The sequence below is a fragment of the Lemur catta genome, chromosome 8 (assembly GCF_020740605.2).
Source record: "Lemur catta isolate mLemCat1 chromosome 8, mLemCat1.pri, whole genome shotgun sequence".
NCBI lineage: Eukaryota > Metazoa > Chordata > Mammalia > Primates > Lemuridae > Lemur > Lemur catta.
The window spans coordinates 34,395,698-34,413,253 of NC_059135.1; the positions used below are offsets into that span (position 1 = coordinate 34,395,698).

At 34.8% G+C, this 17,556-nt stretch overlaps 1 protein-coding gene across 4 annotated transcripts in view; it reads left to right on the forward strand.

Annotated features, from left to right (window-relative positions):
- Window positions 1-17,556, forward strand: part of PGAP1 (post-GPI attachment to proteins inositol deacylase 1) — a 71,581-nt gene that overhangs the window by 16,795 nt on the left and 37,230 nt on the right. For 3 of the 4 annotated variants that reach the window (XM_045558964.1, XM_045558966.1, XM_045558963.1), the window contains exons 4-7: window positions 7,765-7,936; window positions 11,372-11,529; window positions 14,190-14,242; window positions 15,075-15,141. In XM_045558964.1, the coding sequence (XP_045414920.1) occupies window positions 7,810-7,936; window positions 11,372-11,529; window positions 14,190-14,242; window positions 15,075-15,141 (405 nt within the window). In that variant the 5' untranslated portion in view covers window positions 7,765-7,809. Of the gene's footprint in view, window positions 1-5,394; window positions 5,431-7,764; window positions 7,937-11,371; window positions 11,530-14,189; window positions 14,243-15,074; window positions 15,142-17,556 lie in introns of those variants that run through there. The other variant, XM_045558967.1, reaches the window with a different exon arrangement.

Consider the following 17,556-nt stretch of genomic DNA (forward strand, 5'->3'; position numbering starts at 1 on the left):
GTGCAAAGATGCCCACTCTTGCCACTTCTAATCAACATAGTGCTGGAAATCCTAGCCAGAGCAGTTAGATGAGAAAAAGAAATAAGAGACATCCAATTCAGAAAGGAAGAAGTAAAATTGTCTGTTTGCAGATGACTTCGATCTTATATTTAGAAAATTCTAATGGTGCCACAAAAAATACTGTTAGAACTAATAAATTAATTCAGTGAATTGCAGGATACAAAATCACCATAACAAAAATCATTTCTGTACATCAACAATGAAGTATCTGAAAAGGAAATTAGAAAAACATCCCCATTTACAGTAGCATCAAAAAGAATTAAATACTTAATAAACTAAGAAGTCACAGACTTCTATATTGAAAACACTGATGAAAGAAATTAAGACACAAATGGAAAGACACTCCATGTGCATAAATTGGAAGACTCTATATTGTTAAATTGTTCATAATACCCAAAGTAACTTACAGATTCAATGTAATCCCTCTGAAAATCCTGATGGCACTTTTTACAGAAATAGAAAAAAGATTTCCAAAATTCATACGGAACCACAAAGGACCCCAAATAGCCAAAACAGTCTTGAGAAAGAACAACAAAACTGGAAACATAACATTTCCTGATTTAAAAATATATTATAAAGCTACAGTAATTAAAGCAGTATGGTACTGGCAAAAAGACAGACATACACCAGTGGAACAGATTAGAGTCCAGAAATAAATGTGCACATACGTGGTCAACTGATATTTGAAAGGCTGTCAAGAATGGAGAAAGGATAGTCTCTTCAGCAGTTGTGTTGGGAAAACCAGATACGTACATGCAAAAGAATGAAATTTGACCCTTACCTCATACACAAATCAACTCAAAAGGATTAAAGGCTTAAACATAAAACCTGAAACTGTAAAACAAAGTCTCCTAGAAGAAAATAGGGGAAAAGCTTTAGGACATTGCTCTTGGCAATCATGACACTAGAAGTACAGGCAACAAAAGCAAAATTAGACGAGTGGGACTATATCAAACCAAAAACTTCTGTGTAGCAAAGAAAACAATGAACAGAGTAAAAATGCAATCTATGGAATAAGAAAATGTTTGTAAACCATATCTGATAAGGGGTTAATATCAAAAATAGATAAGGAACTCAGACAACTCAATAGCAAAAAAACTAATAACCTAATTTAAAAATGGGCTAAGGACTTGAATAGACATTTCTCCAAAGAAGACATATAAATGGCCAACAGGAAAATGCTCAACATCACTAATCAGGGAAATGCAAATCAAAACTACAATGAGATACCACCTTATGCCTGTTAGGATGGCTATTATGTATATAAAAAAACAAGACAAAAGACAGGTATTGGTAAGGACATGGAGAAGTTGGAACCCTGGTATATTGTTGGAATGCAAAATGGTGCAGCTACTATGGAAAAGAGCATGGAAATTTTTCAAAAAATTAAAAAAAAACAACTACCGTATGATCTAGCAATCTCACTTTTCGGTATTTATCCAGAAGAATTGAAATCAGGATCTTAAAGAGATACTAGCATTTCTATATTCATTACAGCACTATTTCCAATAGCCAAGATGTGGAAGCACCCTGAATGTCCATTGATGGATGAATGGATAAAGAAAATGTGATACACACATGTAATGGAATGTTATTCAGCCTTTAAAAAGAAAGAACCCCTGCAATGTGTGACAACATGGACAAACCTTGAGGACTTTATGCTAGTTGAAATAAGCCAGTCATAGAAGGGAAAATGCTGCATGATTCCATGATTAAATGAGGTGTCCAAAATAGTCAAAAACTCACAGAAGCAGAGAGTATAATGGTGGTTGCCAGGGCGTGGGGGAAATAGGGACTTACTAATCAATGGGTATAAAGTTTCAGTTATGCACGATGAATAAGTTCTAGAGATATGCTATACAATATTGTGTCTATAGTTAACAATACTGTATTTTACACTTAAAAATCTGTTGGGAGGGTAGATCTCATGTTAGATGTTCTTACCACAGTTTTTAAAAGCTCAATTTGAAAAGAGGAAAGAATGAAAAACAGATGGGACAAATAGCAAATGGTAAGATGATGGAGTTAAACCCAACTATATCAATAATTATATTAATTGTAGACTAAACACTCCAGTTAAAAGGCAGATCTTGTCAGACTAGATTAAAAAGGCAAGACACACTGGCTATATCAATATCAGATAAATAGATTCTAGGTCAAAAGATATTATCAGAAATAAAGAGGGACATTTCATCATGATAAAAGGATCAATTCATCAAGACAGCAAAATAATCCTGAGTGAGTAGTATGCATTTAATAACAGAGTTTCCAAATGCATGGAGCAAAAACTAACAGAACTAAAGGAAGAAATAGGTCAATCCACAACTGGAGCTGGAGATTTCAGTACTCCTCTCAGTAATTGATAAAATAAATAGAAAATCATTAACAATATTGAAGATTTGAACCATTTTAACCTTGTTGACATTTATAGAACATTGCACCCAACAACTGCAGGAATGTGTTCTCTTTAAATGCACCTGGAACATTTACTAAGAAATGTTGTATGCTAGACCATCAAACAAGTCTCAGTAAATTTCAGAAGATTGAAATAATAAAAAATATATTTTTTGAATATAGCAGAATTAAATTAGAAATCAACAAAAAGACATCTGGGAAATCCTGAAATATCTGGAAATTAGTTCTAGATAACCCCCAGAGGTCAAAAAGAAAATCATAGTGAAATTTGAAAATATTCTGAACTGAACTAAAATGAAAACACAGTATCAGAAGTTTTAAGATTAAACTAGTGGTTAGAAGAAATATAGTCTTAAATGCTTATATCAGAAAAGAACTAGGTTTAAAAAACCAATTTAAGGAAATAAAGAAGTACAAAGTAAGTAGGAGTAAGGAGACAATAAAGATGAGAATGGAAATCAAACAGAGAACATAATTTATACCAACAACTAATTCTTTGAAAAGATCTATAAAGTTGATTTATCGCTAGACTTATTAAGAAAAAAAAGGGAAAGAAAACAAATGGACAATATCTGGAATGAAATAGGGGACATCACTGCAGAGCCTATAGATAAAAAGAGGATGATAAAGGAATACTGTGAATAACTTTATGCCAATAAATTTGACAGCTCAGATGAAATGCACACATTTCTTGAAACATAAATTATAAAAGAGACAAGAAGAAACAAAATCTGTTTGGTCCTATATCTATTTAAAAATTTTTGAATTTGTAATTAAAAATTTTACCACCAAGAAAAACCTAGGGCTAAATGACTTCAGTGGTTAGTTCTAGCAAACATTTAAGGAAGAAGTAATACCCATCTTACACAAACGTTCAGAAAATAGCGCACTTAACAGTTCATTTTACAAAGACGGCAAACTCTGATATCAAAATTAGACAATAGTATTGTTTGAAAAGAAAATAGAAACATAATATCCCTCATAGACATTGATATAAAATCCTCAACAAAAAGTTAGCCTGTCAAATCCAGCAATATTTTGAAGGTATAATATTTCGTGACCGAATAGAGTTTATCCCAAGAAGCAAAATTGGTTTAATATTCAAGTATCAATCAATGTAATTCATCATAGGATTATTTCAGTAGATGAAGAAAAAAATCATTTGACTACAGTGAGTACCCATTCGTGATTGTAAAATAAAAAACACAAAACTCAGCAAAGTAGAAATAGAAGCAGACTTCCTCAACCTGAGTAATTATGATTATTCTAAGTATTATGGGAGGAAACAAGCCACATTAGGTACAGGATCTTTTATGTGTCTGATATTTATTGGGTAAGATAAATAAGATATGATCACAGAGTGAGATTTATTTCCATAATTGTCATTCATAATAAACAAATGTCTTTAATATTGTACACTAAGTAATTTTTTCTTTCTCTATTTTTTGTTTTAGATTTTCTGTAATGACTACATACCACATTTATAATAAAAATAATAAACGTTTCAAAAGTTGAGGCTTTTAGAAAGTAAGATTCCTATTACAAACAAGTACAATAGAAGTTAGAGGACAACTAAATCTTGTCGAATGGTTAAGATTTGGGTGTGGGAAAGAGGAAATTCTAGTTGGAAAAAAACTCATTCATCACGTGAGTCTTTAAGTAAATAAAGCAGTGAGTAAAACAGAAATCCAAGCCCTTGTGGAGCTTATGTTCTCATGGGGAGAGGCAGATAATAAACATGATAGATAAGAAAAATACATACAATCTTATATGGTTATAAATGTCAGGAAGAAAAATAGAACAGAGAGCTAGGCAGTCAAGGGCAGAGGATTACAATGATAAATAAGGGTGCCCAGGGAAGACCTCTTTTGAGAAGGAGACAATTTAATACGTATCAAGTACATGACCGAGTGACCCATTTGGCTATACAGGAAGAGAATACTCTAGGTAGAGGAAACAAATATATGGGGCAGGCACATACATGCCGTATTTGAGGAGAAACAAGGAAACTGGTATGGGTGGAGCAGATAGAGTGAGTTGGTAGGAAGAGAACTTGGGGAGTGGCAGATTGTAGAGCCTTATGGGCAATTTTAAGAATTTTGCCTTTTATTTGGAATGGTATAGAAAACCACTATAAATGTTTTTGAGTAGAGGAGTGACATGTTCTTATTTAACAGTATCATTCTGGCTGCTTTTTTTTTTTTTTTCTTTTTTGAGACAGAGTCTCGCTTTGTTGCCCAGGCTAGAGGGAGTGCCATGGCATCCGCCTAGCACACAGCAACCTCAAACTCCTGGGCTTAAGTGATCCTCCTGCCTCAGCCTCCCGGGTAGCTGGGACTACAGGCATGCGCCACCATGCCCGGCTAATTTTTTCTATATATGTTTTAGTTGGCCAGATAATTTCTTTCTATTTTTAGTAGAGACGGGGTCTCGCTCTTGCTCAGGCTGGTCTCAAACTCCTGAGCTCAAACAATCCACCCACCTCGGCCTCCCAAAGTGCAAGGATTACAGGTGTGAGCCACCACGCCCGGCCTCTGGCTGCTCTTAAGGATAAACTGAAGGAATGTAAAGGTGGATGCAGAGAGACCAGTTAGGAGGTTATTGCAGTAATTCAGGCAAGACATAATGGTGGTTTAAATTAAGTTGGTCACAGCTGAAGTGATGAGAAATGGTCAGATCATTGTAAATCTTAAAGGTTGAGGCAACAAGATTTGCTGGCAGATCAGATATGGAGGAGCTATGTGAGAGGAAAAGAAGAGTTAAGAATGACCGCAAGTATATGTTATACCATGGAGTTCTACTCAACCACAGAAAACTGGTGATCTAGCACCTCTTGTATTATCCTGGAAACAGCTGGAGCCCATTCTACTAAGTGAAGTATCACAAGAATGGAAAAACAAGCACCACATGTACTCACCATCAAATTGATGTTAACTGATCAACACTTAAGTGCACGTTAGTAATAACATTCATCGGGTGTCGGGCAGATGGGAGTGGGGAGTAGGGGGTGGGTATATACACACCTAATGGGTATGGTGTGCACCATCTAGGGGATGGATACGCTTGAAGCTCTGACTCAGGTAGGGCAAAGGCAATGTAAGTAACCTAAACATCTGTATCCCCATAATATGCTGAAATAAATTAAAAAAAAATGAACGACAAGTTTTTTGACTAAACAACTGGAAAGATTGAATTGGCATTAGTGGGGGAGGGGAAGAATGTAGGAGGAATAGATTTGTAATAGATTTGTAGGAGATTAAGAGTTTAGTTTTAGACAAGCTCAATTTGAGATGCATATTAGATGTTCCACATATAACTGTTGTGCAAATGGAATTCAAGACTAGAGTTTAAGAGGAAAGGTCCAGTCTGGAGATCGTTACTTGGGGGTTGACAGTGTTTAGATGTATTTAAAACCACAAGACTGGACAAGATCACCAATGGTGTCAACATAGTTATAAAAGGTCTAAAGCCTGAGTCACTCCCATTTTAAGAAATGAAGAGAGATGAGCAGGAACCAGCAACAGAGACTAAGAAGGTACAGCCCGTGAGGTAGGAGGAGAACCAGGAGAGTTCATTGTCAAGGAAACCAAGTCAAATATTTCAAAGAAGGAAGTAATCAACTATGTCAAATGCAGTTAATAGGTCAAATAAGATGAGGATTAAGAATTTATCATTAAATTCCTTGGTGACTTGGCAAGAGCAGTTTTGGTGGAGTGTTAAAGTGAAAACCTGACTGGAATGGATTTAAGGGTGTATGGAAGTTGAGAAATTGAAGACAGCAAGTACTGTACATACAACTATTTTTGAAGAGTTTTGCTGTTAAAGAGATGTAGAGAAAGTGCAATCACAAAGGGGAAATGAGAGTTAAAGGAGAATTGTTTCTATTTTTTAGTGGAGAATAACAGTACATTTATACACTAATGAAAATAAACTAGTATAGAGGGAATAACAATGATATAAGAAGAAAATGGGAAGAATTTCTGGAATGATGTACTTGAGAAGACCAAAGGGGATAGGTTTCAGAGCACAATTGTAGAGGGTTGACCTTTGCTAAGATCAGATCTGTGTCAGGGATGCCCCAGACGATCCCCGGGTTTGATAATTCGCCAGGAGGATTCACATAATTCAGCATATAGTTGTACCATTGGTTATGATGTATTGCAGTGAAAGGATAGAAAGCAAAAATCAGCAAAGGGAAAAGGCACATGGGGTGAAATCTGGAGGAAACTAGGTGCAAGCTTCCGGAAGTCCTCTCACAGGGGGAGTCACACAGAATGAGTCCTCCCACAGGATGTGCTTAATTCCCTCACCAACAATTTGTGACATGTATGAAGTATTGTCTATGAGGGAAGCTCATTAGAGACTCAGTGCTCAAGGTTTTTATTAGAGGCTTATCATGTAGACATCCTCTGCCAAGCACATACCAGAATTCCAGCCTGAAGGACAGCAGGTGCTCAGCATAAAGCATATTGTTTGCACTAACGGTTTTGGCACAGTGAGCCATTCTTACCATTTAGAGAATGGTGGGAATCTCCCCAAAATATAAGGTCCCATATTCCAGCCAAGAGCCAGATTTGCATGTAGTCCATTCTAAGGATTGCAGTCTTAGGCCTACTGTATTAACTCTTTCTGCACAAGGTCCAATTTATTCATAGTAACAGAGAAGGCACATGTGAAGGGTCAGTGTTGGGGGTGATGAGCAAAAGTTTGATAGTGGGACTGAGGATACTGGTGAAAACAAAAGATTTTTTGAAAAGCAATACTTAATTAAAAAATGAAATATGTAATTGTCAGTGACTAAATGTCTGCAATGCTGGTGTATTTTTAAACCCATATGCACAGCAGAGAAATAATTAGATGAGATATGAGACACCAACATAATGAGGTATATTGCTAAGACAACTATAGTTGTCTTGGCTTTTTTGTGGTATTTTCAGTTTCAAATGAATGATTTCTTACATCTTATAAAACCTAATATTCTGGTTTATATCAAATATTACTCCTCAGATTATATGCAACATAACAAATGGTACAAACATGATTTGTTAGACCAATATTCCAATTTGGGTTCAGAAAACCAAGGTATATCTATAAAAATGTTTAGCAGAACACAATATTATGTATACACTAATGTACTTATTTAAACTGTGTAAGAATGTATTTCTGTACCTTCTGATGGGAGGTTATATAAATTTCTTTTTTCTGTAAAATTACTCATATGCAGAAAGGAATATTTAGTATTTTTATGGTACCAAGCTTTAATTATGCCATGGTGATTTATTTTAATAGGGTCAAGAATTTGCTCCAAAAAGTGTGACAATAATTGGTCATTCTATGGGTGGCCTTGTTGCAAGAGCATTGCTCACACTGAAAAACTTTAAACAAGATCTGATAAATCTTCTTATTACACAAGCCACACCTCATATTGCTCCTGTGATGCCATTAGATCGTTTCATTACAGGTGAGTACTGTTATGTAAACACTAACTGACCTCCCTGTTGTTGTTCAAGATTAAATAAATAAAATAAATAAATCCCTGTAGCTATTCCCCTTAGAGTGTGCTACAGATTTATACAAGTGTGAAGCAGCTGAACTGCAAATCAGCACTTTGTGTCTTTCAATTTAGGCTCATCATCGAAACTATTGTTAGTTTTCTCTGTTCATAGCATCTTGTCCATAGCAACACATGGTTGACATGTACTTTATAATCCCTAGGCACTAGATCTTCAGTTTAGTATTCTTGAGGATGATTTCCTGTCTCTTAAGATGTATCTAAACTTCCTATACTTTTGTTAACTGTTCCACTACTCTATCCCAAATAAACTTTTATTTAAGTAAAATAGCAATGTCTTGTTTTTAAAATAAATAGGTATGCTAACACTTAGTGAGGTAGAATTGCAATATTATTGAGGTTTTATTATATTTTGGGTACTATATTAAGGACTTCACTTGATATATTACCACCCTTAATCTTTACTATAGTCCTGTGAAGTTGATACCATTATTATCCTCTTGTTTATGATAGAAAAAGAGGCCAAGATAAAGTTCTTGACCAAAGTCAAAGGGCAAGAAAGTAGTTGAGCCAGTATTTGACCCTGACAAACTTGTGCCTGGGCCTGTGCCCTTAGCATGGTATACTGCCTCTTAATTGACCTGTATTACTAGAGCATAAGAAATAAAACTGCGGATAATACTATAATATTTCAGAGAATTTTGAATGAACAGTAGGAGTTTATGATTATGTAATTTGAATAGTGATGTTACAGGATAAGAATTCACTGCCTACTGTCTCAACTTTTGTTAAAGTCGAAGATTATCTTCACTGCTTATAGGAATATTATATGAGTAGAAGAAAATCTTTAGAAAGAATTCTTCTTCCTGGTCAGTAAATTTATGCAACTTTTTGTCAAAATTTGGATTATCTTAATTTTGATGAAAACTTTGTTTGTAGTTAAGTGAGAAAGAAATGTCCCCCACTGACTCCAAACCAAAGTAGTTTTCTAAAGTGCCCATCTTAACATAACAACATTGCCAAGGAATAATTTACTGGCTAGAAGTATCTGGTACAATAGTACTTATTAGGAGATTTGGTTTTTCTTTTATTACATTTAAAACTTTGCCTGTAGAAATCTTTTAATAGCAAAAATTTCTGATTTTACTATTGAAGTTGTTTAAATCTGTTGTACTACTTCTAATGATCATACATGACCATGGTTTTAGAAAAAAATCAAAGGCTAAAAATCATAGTACTTGTCACCAAAATTGAGAACTCTTTATGTTATTGCATTTTGTATGGTATATATAGATAAGCCATGTAGATTAAATTAGAATGACTTAAAAACACTTTAAAAAATTCTTTGAGGAATGAACTTTCAATAGAGTCAGGTTTTATTGTTTTGAAAGATCGCGATGGTCTGTCTCTAAAAGGCTCAGACAGAAAGTGATTGTTAGTGCCTTTCCTGTAATTAGTAAGCATCTTTCCTCTTTATTCTACATTTATTTTTTATTTCAGTAAGTCAAAATTAGAATAAAAAAACAGAAGAACTAGTTCAAAGGGTCATGGATTTTTAAGTTTTGAGAGACAGAGATCCATAAGACCTGCAGAAGTAGATTCTCTGTATATATTTGGTGGAAATACCTTAAATAGGAGGAAGGAGGCCCTGCACTGGGCTCTGCACTACAGAGGGCCCTGCCCTGGACCTGTCCTTCCCTATAGGGTAAGAAGTATATATATACATGCTAAGCTTCCCCACTTAGAGCTCATGCCTTTACTTCTAGACCGTGATCCAAATAACCAGGCCTCCAGGCTTTTTTTGCCCATATGCCCCAGGTGTACTTCCAGGACCTCTGTGGGTCTCTTACCTGGCTCTGTCTTCCTAAGGGCAAGTATGTACAATCCTAAACTTGAGTTGTAGCCAAGGGGTACCTCTGCAGGAAGTACAGACAGAGCTTGTGATGCAAAATGGAATTGGGACGGGAAGAGAAGGAGGATAGAATAGTAATGGCCCAGAGATCTGCTCTTCCTGTGCTAACCACAATCCAATGTCCAGCTGTGAGCTGTCTGAGAATTCTTAATTTCAACCTGGCCTTCTGGATTATTTCAGTGATATATTTGTCAAGATAGGCAGGGACAATATATTTAACAGTTTGTTAGCTGGATTTTTTACTATTAAGTATTTAGACATGGCATGTGTGCTGCATTGGTTCTCGTATACCAGGCCCTCCAGATGTTAAGATTGGATTGACTTGGTGGCAATCTCAGTAAATATCGCTGAGATCTATAATGGGAGGAGCTTGGTGTACCAAATGTTTGAAGCCCTGAATGGGACCACATGCCAGGATAAAAATGCAGTAAGGTGTTGTTTTTTTGTTGTTTTTTTTTTTTGTGAAACAGGGTCTTGCTCTGTTGCCTGGGTTAGAGTACTAGAGTACAGTGGCATCACTGTAGCTCACTGCAGCCTCAAACTCCTGGGCTCAAGCAATCCTCCTGCCTCAGCCTCCCAAATAGCTAGGACTACAGACAGGCATGAGCCACCACGCCTGGCTAAGTTTTGATAATCAGAAAAAGAAATAAGAACTCCCCAGCCCTGGCCTCAATTTAATAATCTTTGACACTAAAATTTTCTCACGTTACATAGACAAGCTGAAAAATTGTCTGCAACTTTCTTCTTCCCTTTGAACTGCTTATTACACTAAATGAGTAGAATCCTAACCTGAGATTTTCCGCAGCAGCCTAGCCCTAAAACTGATATCACTGGTATTGCCCTGATAGATTGTATTGTAAGAATTTAAATAGTATTTTATGTGGTGTGGTTGGTCACAGTAGAAAGTTGCTAAGCCCTTATAAGCAGGGACACTACCATGATAGGGAGGAATCTATAGCTTTTTTTTTTTTTAACCACTTTATTGAGGGTAATTGATACACAAAAAACTTTACATATTTAATGTATACAATTTGACGGGTTCAAACATACACAATACACCATGAAACCAATACCACAAATGTCTACAATTCTTTGGCATAGTAAATTCTTCTCTTTAGAAGAATTTTAGAGTTTTCTCTCCTTGCTATACTGCGTGGCTCATGAGCGAGCATCGTCCTTGTGAAATACAGAGATATGTTTGCATATGGACTTGTCAAAGCTAGTAAAATTTGGATATCTTTTTTCTTTATTGATGCCTGTAGTAGCTCTTAGTATTTGTACTTTAATGGGGAAGCAGGAATGTATAAAGATACTGATTTTACTCAAAATAAGGAAATATGAATAATACATAGTTTGTAGAGCAGATGGCTTAAGCAAAAATTTAGTTAAGATATTAGGATAACTGTACCAATATCTTATTGTTGCAGGAAGTGAGTACTCCTTTTTAACATCTCTTTTTTGTTCCCTACCAGATTTTTATATGACTGTAAACAACTATTGGATTCTAAATGCTCGAGACATAAATTTAACCACACTTTCTGTAGCTGGAGGATTCCGGGATTACCAAGTTCGTTCAGGACTGACTTTTCTACCAAAATTAAGCCATCGTACCAGTGCCTTATCTGTTGTGGTAAACTTTTTTAAGATTTTACTGAAATAATAATGTAATAGACACTGTGGAACATGAAAGAAGAAGTAATATCGGTAGTGACTGCTGAGTTTGTGGTGTAGGGCTGCTCTGTGTGTGTGTGAGAGAGACAGAAAAAGAGCGAAACATACTATGAATGAATGAATATGAATGTGTTGGAAAGGCAGAGTCATGGATGCTTTTGTCCATAGAAAGTAGAAAGGATCTTAGAAACGTGGTGAAAATTACTCTTATTTATGAGGAATAATTGTTTCTTGTCCAAAGTAAGAGCTTGTCCATCAAATAGAGTTGTAACTGTCAGAAAGTGTGGACTGAAGTCCAAGGGAATCGAGTTACATCTGATTGTTATATTATATGCGATAGCAGTAGAATATCAAACATAACCACATACTCTTGAATGCTAAACTTGGATGTAGGTTTACCAATTTTAAAATAAAATGATTAGCTTTGGTAGTGTAAGTATAAACAGAACCCTGGTTAATTAATTTGCTATTTATTCTTCCCTGTTAGGATATCAAGTATTTAGTCTTTAACTGGGATACTTAACCTATGTAAAGTGAGTTCAAATTTCATTATAGGACTTCGTTTTTGTATATTTCACCTTGAAGTCTTTAGTTAAGATCTTCTTAACTCAGCATATACATCATCTCCAAACGCAACTTATTTTCTAAAGAGAAAATCCGTAGAATGTGGTCTGCCCATTCCTTTTGTTTTTTAGGAGATAGCTCTAGAAAGTCACTGTGTCATAGTTGGTTCTCTTCATAGATACTCCTTTGTTTATCTCATCTACTGTTGCCCCACCTTAGATTGCTGTTCATTCATTAAATAGATATTTACTGAATACTTGCCATACATAGAACAAAAATTATTAAGCTATTCACTATTACCCACCATTTTCTTATAACTGGAGGAATTGGGTTATAGCCAGATTAGCTTTGGAACTAAATTAGTAAATCTATCAAACTTCATTATTGGTGGTATGAATCTTGTTATTTGGTTTTGAATATTTTGGGCAGATATTTACTAGAAGTCCTCAAAAAGCTGAATGTCAACTTTTTAGTTAACACAGATGATTTAGTCATATAAAATTGGATATGACTTATTTCCTGTACTTTGTCTGGAGCATGATGCTGTATTGATACCACAACCTGAAGCTTATCTTTTAAAGAATTTTGATCTTTTTAATCCTCTATGTGTGTGCGTTGTGTGTGTGTATCTATGTGTATTTCCCTATTTTTTCTAATCCATTTAATAACATGTTGCCTTCAAAACGGCTTGTAGTTCTGATTTCTCTATCTCTGAGGCAAATATTTTACTATGGAACATTCTCAAAACTTGCTATTATATAACCTGAGTTTTATTTGTTTTAGCCCCCAGATAGTCTACAGTCTTTAATATATCTACGTGTATATTCACTTTTAAAAAAGTTATTAAGAAGTAACAACTTTTGAATGATTATCTCAAGAAGACTTAAATGACATTTACATCCATTGAGACTCAAGAAATCATATAAGTTAGAGACCATAATTGTATTGTTAGGGTTGGCTAAACTACTGTAATAATACTGTCCAATTTTTTAGTAAGCTGTCAGCAATAATTTCTAAATACATCAAGTGCTTATAAATTCACTAAATAAGCTATAGATTCTTCCCACTTCAGAACCTGGGACCCAAAGACATATTATTATTTACAGAGCACAGAGGTGACAGTGACTCCTTAGATGTTGTATATACCTATTTTTTTTTTCAGTTCATTTATGAAAGAGGCATTTTAGGCTTCTAAATTTTCTTGCTCCTGTGCTGTTAGTCTCCATTTTGTGTTAACAGTTCTGGTGATAGCAGCTTGTTGTGTCTTTGATGATGCAGAGAGAGAGGCTATGAAAAACACAATAAGGTTTACTTAATGAGCCCCTATTATGTGTAAGATAAAATTCATAGAGAGATCATTACCTGGTGTGAAAAGGAGTCTCTAAATGTGAAGGGTGCTGTGCCGTTGTTAGGAAGCCTTCTGCAAATAGCTATAGTTTTTAGGAGCCTTTTGCCCTGATGTCTCTAACCAGTACTATACATCCTAATCATGTAGGGATTCTTTTCAAAATAGTAAGCCTGGACCCCACTTGTGAGAGTGTGATTTCATAGTTTTGGAATTGTGATCAGGCATATTTATTTTGAAAAATTGCCCTAGGCCTAGGAATTTCTCAGGCACACCACTAATGTAGAAGTAACATCTTACAATCTATCAAGTGGTAATTTAGTCAAAACTAAAATTACCAAAATACTTATTTTAACTTATATGTAAACTATGATTAATTTAAAGAATCTTGAACTCAGCCTCTCATAAAAGTAATTAAAAAGTTAGATATTAAACTTCATTAAAGAGTCTGTGGATGCTTTAATAATTTTTAAAGGATAATTTAAGCTTGAGTAACCAGTAATTACATTTAGGGAGAATTATGTTATTTTATGCAGGAAACATCTTAATATATTTGGATGACCTTTTATAAATATGTATCATTTTAAAATGTCTACATATCATAATAGAGTGAAACTAATGTGTTTCTGAATGTTAGCTTATAAGAATTTTAAACCTTTTGGAGAATAACAAATGTGCTTTTCTTAAGTTTGAATTTTTTTTTCTTTTAGAGTTCAGCAGTGCCTAAGACCTGGGTTTCAACAGATCACCTCTCCATTGTGTGGTAAGTTAATACACGTCCAACATTTTAGTGATTTGTTGTGGTCTTTTTTTCACATCAATGCAGTGATTGGTTTGTTAGCTTTCTTAGAACTTTATTCGTAATAAATAATGCTATGGGAGAAAGATTAACTTAAGAGCTTAGACCTCTAACTTTTGTTCTTGTCTTGTTTTGACCAAGGTTCCTTTGACAACTTATAAAATTATCTCTTGAAGAACCAGTAGCATCAGTCTCAAATGAAGCTAACGTCAAATACCAAAGTTTTAGAGTTTGTCCTACTTGTCAAAATCAAATGCACCTGTAGTAGGACTTTCTGAGCTCCTGGCCAATGACCATACTACTTAATGCAGTAGTGCCTATTCTAGGGAGCAGCACATGGGAAACCAAGTAGGAATTAGATTTATACTGAATATAAATTTAAAAATAAGAATATGAGGCAAGAAATAGGCAGACCCTAGTATTTATCTCTATATATTTTGGCTTAAAGATTTCTTTTGATCTTTCTCTGACAGCATAAGCAGTAGTGTCTGCAAGAACCACAACAGTTCAGGCATATCAAGATGGGGTAGACGTATGTCTGTAGCTAGGGTAGGTGAGGAGATTTAGAGAACCCAGAAGGACCCTGACAGTTCTGTCAAAACATCCAGGAAGATTTAATTTGATTTATTTTTATAGGTTTCAGCTTTAAGATATATATTTAATAAGAATGATTTGTTAAATACTTTTTGAGTTTACAGCATTAAAAGAAATTCAGGTATTCCATTAAACAGTAGAATTGTACATGTTTGGATCAAAAGCACGTTTTTAAAAAGTTTCATTTGTAACACTTTTTTAGGTGTAAACAATTGCAGTTGACTACAGTTCGAGCATTCTTTGATCTTATTGATGCTGATACTAAACAAGTATGTATTTTTAAACTAAAAATTGTTTCAATAAAGTAATTTTGCTTTTGTTACAGAAATTGTGGATTTATTGCCTTTCTTTTTACTTTGATGAAAATAAAATAATAGCCAATGCCTTATATCATTTTAATTAGTTCCAAAATGGAAATATCTTTTTGGTTCATAAAATGCAATGAAAATAAAAAAGTGAAACGACCTTAAATTTTCCCCGTTTTTCCCTTCCCTGTGTAAAGTTTGATATATATACTTCTAACTTTTTTTAACTTAAGGAAAATACTTCTTACAAGCTATTTTGTAATTTTTTCCCTAATAATAAATTATAAACATCATCATATATATCTTAGTGGACATTTTTTTAAGAGATGGGATCTTGCTATGCTGCCCAGGCTGGAGTCAAATTCCTGGGCTCAAGTGATCCTCCCACCTCAGCCTCCCAAGTTCATTAGACATTTTTGAGCCATGTTTTTAAAAACACATCGTTACTTTCTGAGAAGATCAAAATATGTCCATTTATTGGGTATACCAAATTCAGTAGAACTTAAATTATGTACTTCTATAAGTTGAGCCTTCTCTGTAATGAGATTTCACAGTATATTCTTCGAACTAGTGATTTTCCAAGTTCAATTAGCATAGCATATGGAAATCATAGTATCCTTTACAGAACGTCACATTACTCTTTCATCTCTTTCTTGTCTGCTAGCAGATAAATAGTAGCAGGCATCAAGAATTTCAGCGAAATTCAGAGAGTTCAGTCCGTTAACTTTAAATTTTCTTTTCTATGAGTTGGGAACAAATTGCCATTAGTTATCTTAGCCTTTCACCTCAGATCATCTTGTTCCATGGAAATAGGTTTCAAAATCATGGCTCTGGCTTCTCCTTTTGGAGGACAAAAATTCCTTATTTTTTAGGTAATCTTTTTTCATTATGGCAAAGTGTTGCAGGTATTTTTGGAGTCTGTCCCCTGAAGGCTCCAGTTCTTTGAGAGACCAGTAAGGGTGGCCTCTTTCTTAACAGGTCTCTAGGTAATACTTCTCTTATTGGGGAAAGAACCTTTCCCCTGTAGGGTACTCTCTTGAGGGGTAGGGAGAAGTGTCTATATTTTTTCCTTAACTCTTCAGAAAGCTTAGAATCATAGATACTTACCTCTCTCCTGAAGATCTAAATCATTTTGTGTTTTACCACACTTTATTCCACAAGATTCCATATTAAGTTAGCATATTTATTGAAGTAAATAAGCTTTATGGAGTCGACATTGTGAGTTGGTCATGGAACACAAACATTTTTGGTTTATCAACATTGTTTTAACTATGAGGCTTAACTGTGGCAAAAGTTTTAAGTATATGTGAGAGTGTGCAACTAGATACAGTAATAGAATCAATTAAAATTGCAAGACCAGTTTTTACTTGAACTGACATTTCGTAGATTTAGGAAAAACCTTATTCTAACCAGTGAAGAACAGGAGTACCTCTGAGAGGTATAATCCTAAAAAATTGGGCATAAAACTAATTTTAAGAAATAAAATCATGTTTTTCCATTAATTCTCCTAAGATGAGAAAAGAACTCTGATAATACTAGTATGTAATAAATTAGAATTCTGAATGCCTAAATATTTTACTGACACATTTTAAGAGGCAAATGAGAAATTTGTGATAACTATAGTGCTAAGAATCAAAATACAATACTGTTGCCAGGTGCAGTGGCTCACACCTATAATTCCAGCACTTTGGGAGGCCGAGATGGAAAGATCACTTGAGACCAGGAGGTTGAGATCAGCCTGGGCAACAAGCAAGATCCCATCTTTACAAAAAAGTAAAAAAATTAGCTGGGTTTGATGGTGCATGCCTATAGTCCCAGCTACTCAGGAGGCTGAGGCAAGGAGGAGTGCCTGAGTCTAGGAGTCTGAGCTTACAGTGAGCTACGATCATACCACTGCACTTCAGCCCAGGTGACAAAGTGAGACCCTGACACGTAAAAAAAATACAGTACTGTTTATGAAACTGAGTTCTATTTAACAGACTCATTATATATAATTGACTGGCTAAATACTAGAAAATAAAAACTTAGAGTGTGATTATTAACTCTCAAGAAGCATATGGTCTAGGAGGAAAACAGAACATACATATAGGAAAACTATAACTCAAAGCCTAATTAGTCCCAAACATGGTGCTAAGGCAGAAATCAGAATTAGAGAGTAATTTTTGTTGGTTATCAGCATAAGAGTCATATCTACAATCTTGTGAGTGGACAGATTGCCTAGAAAGTGAGTAAGGATGGTGGAATCCTGATTTAATTAAAGTTTTCGTAGATGGACTTATGGCTTTTAATTGATTACAAACAGATGAGGCTAATTAAAAAATTCAAACTAATGTACTGAGACTGAGTTAATTGAAGTATAGAGATTCATTTGCATCAATG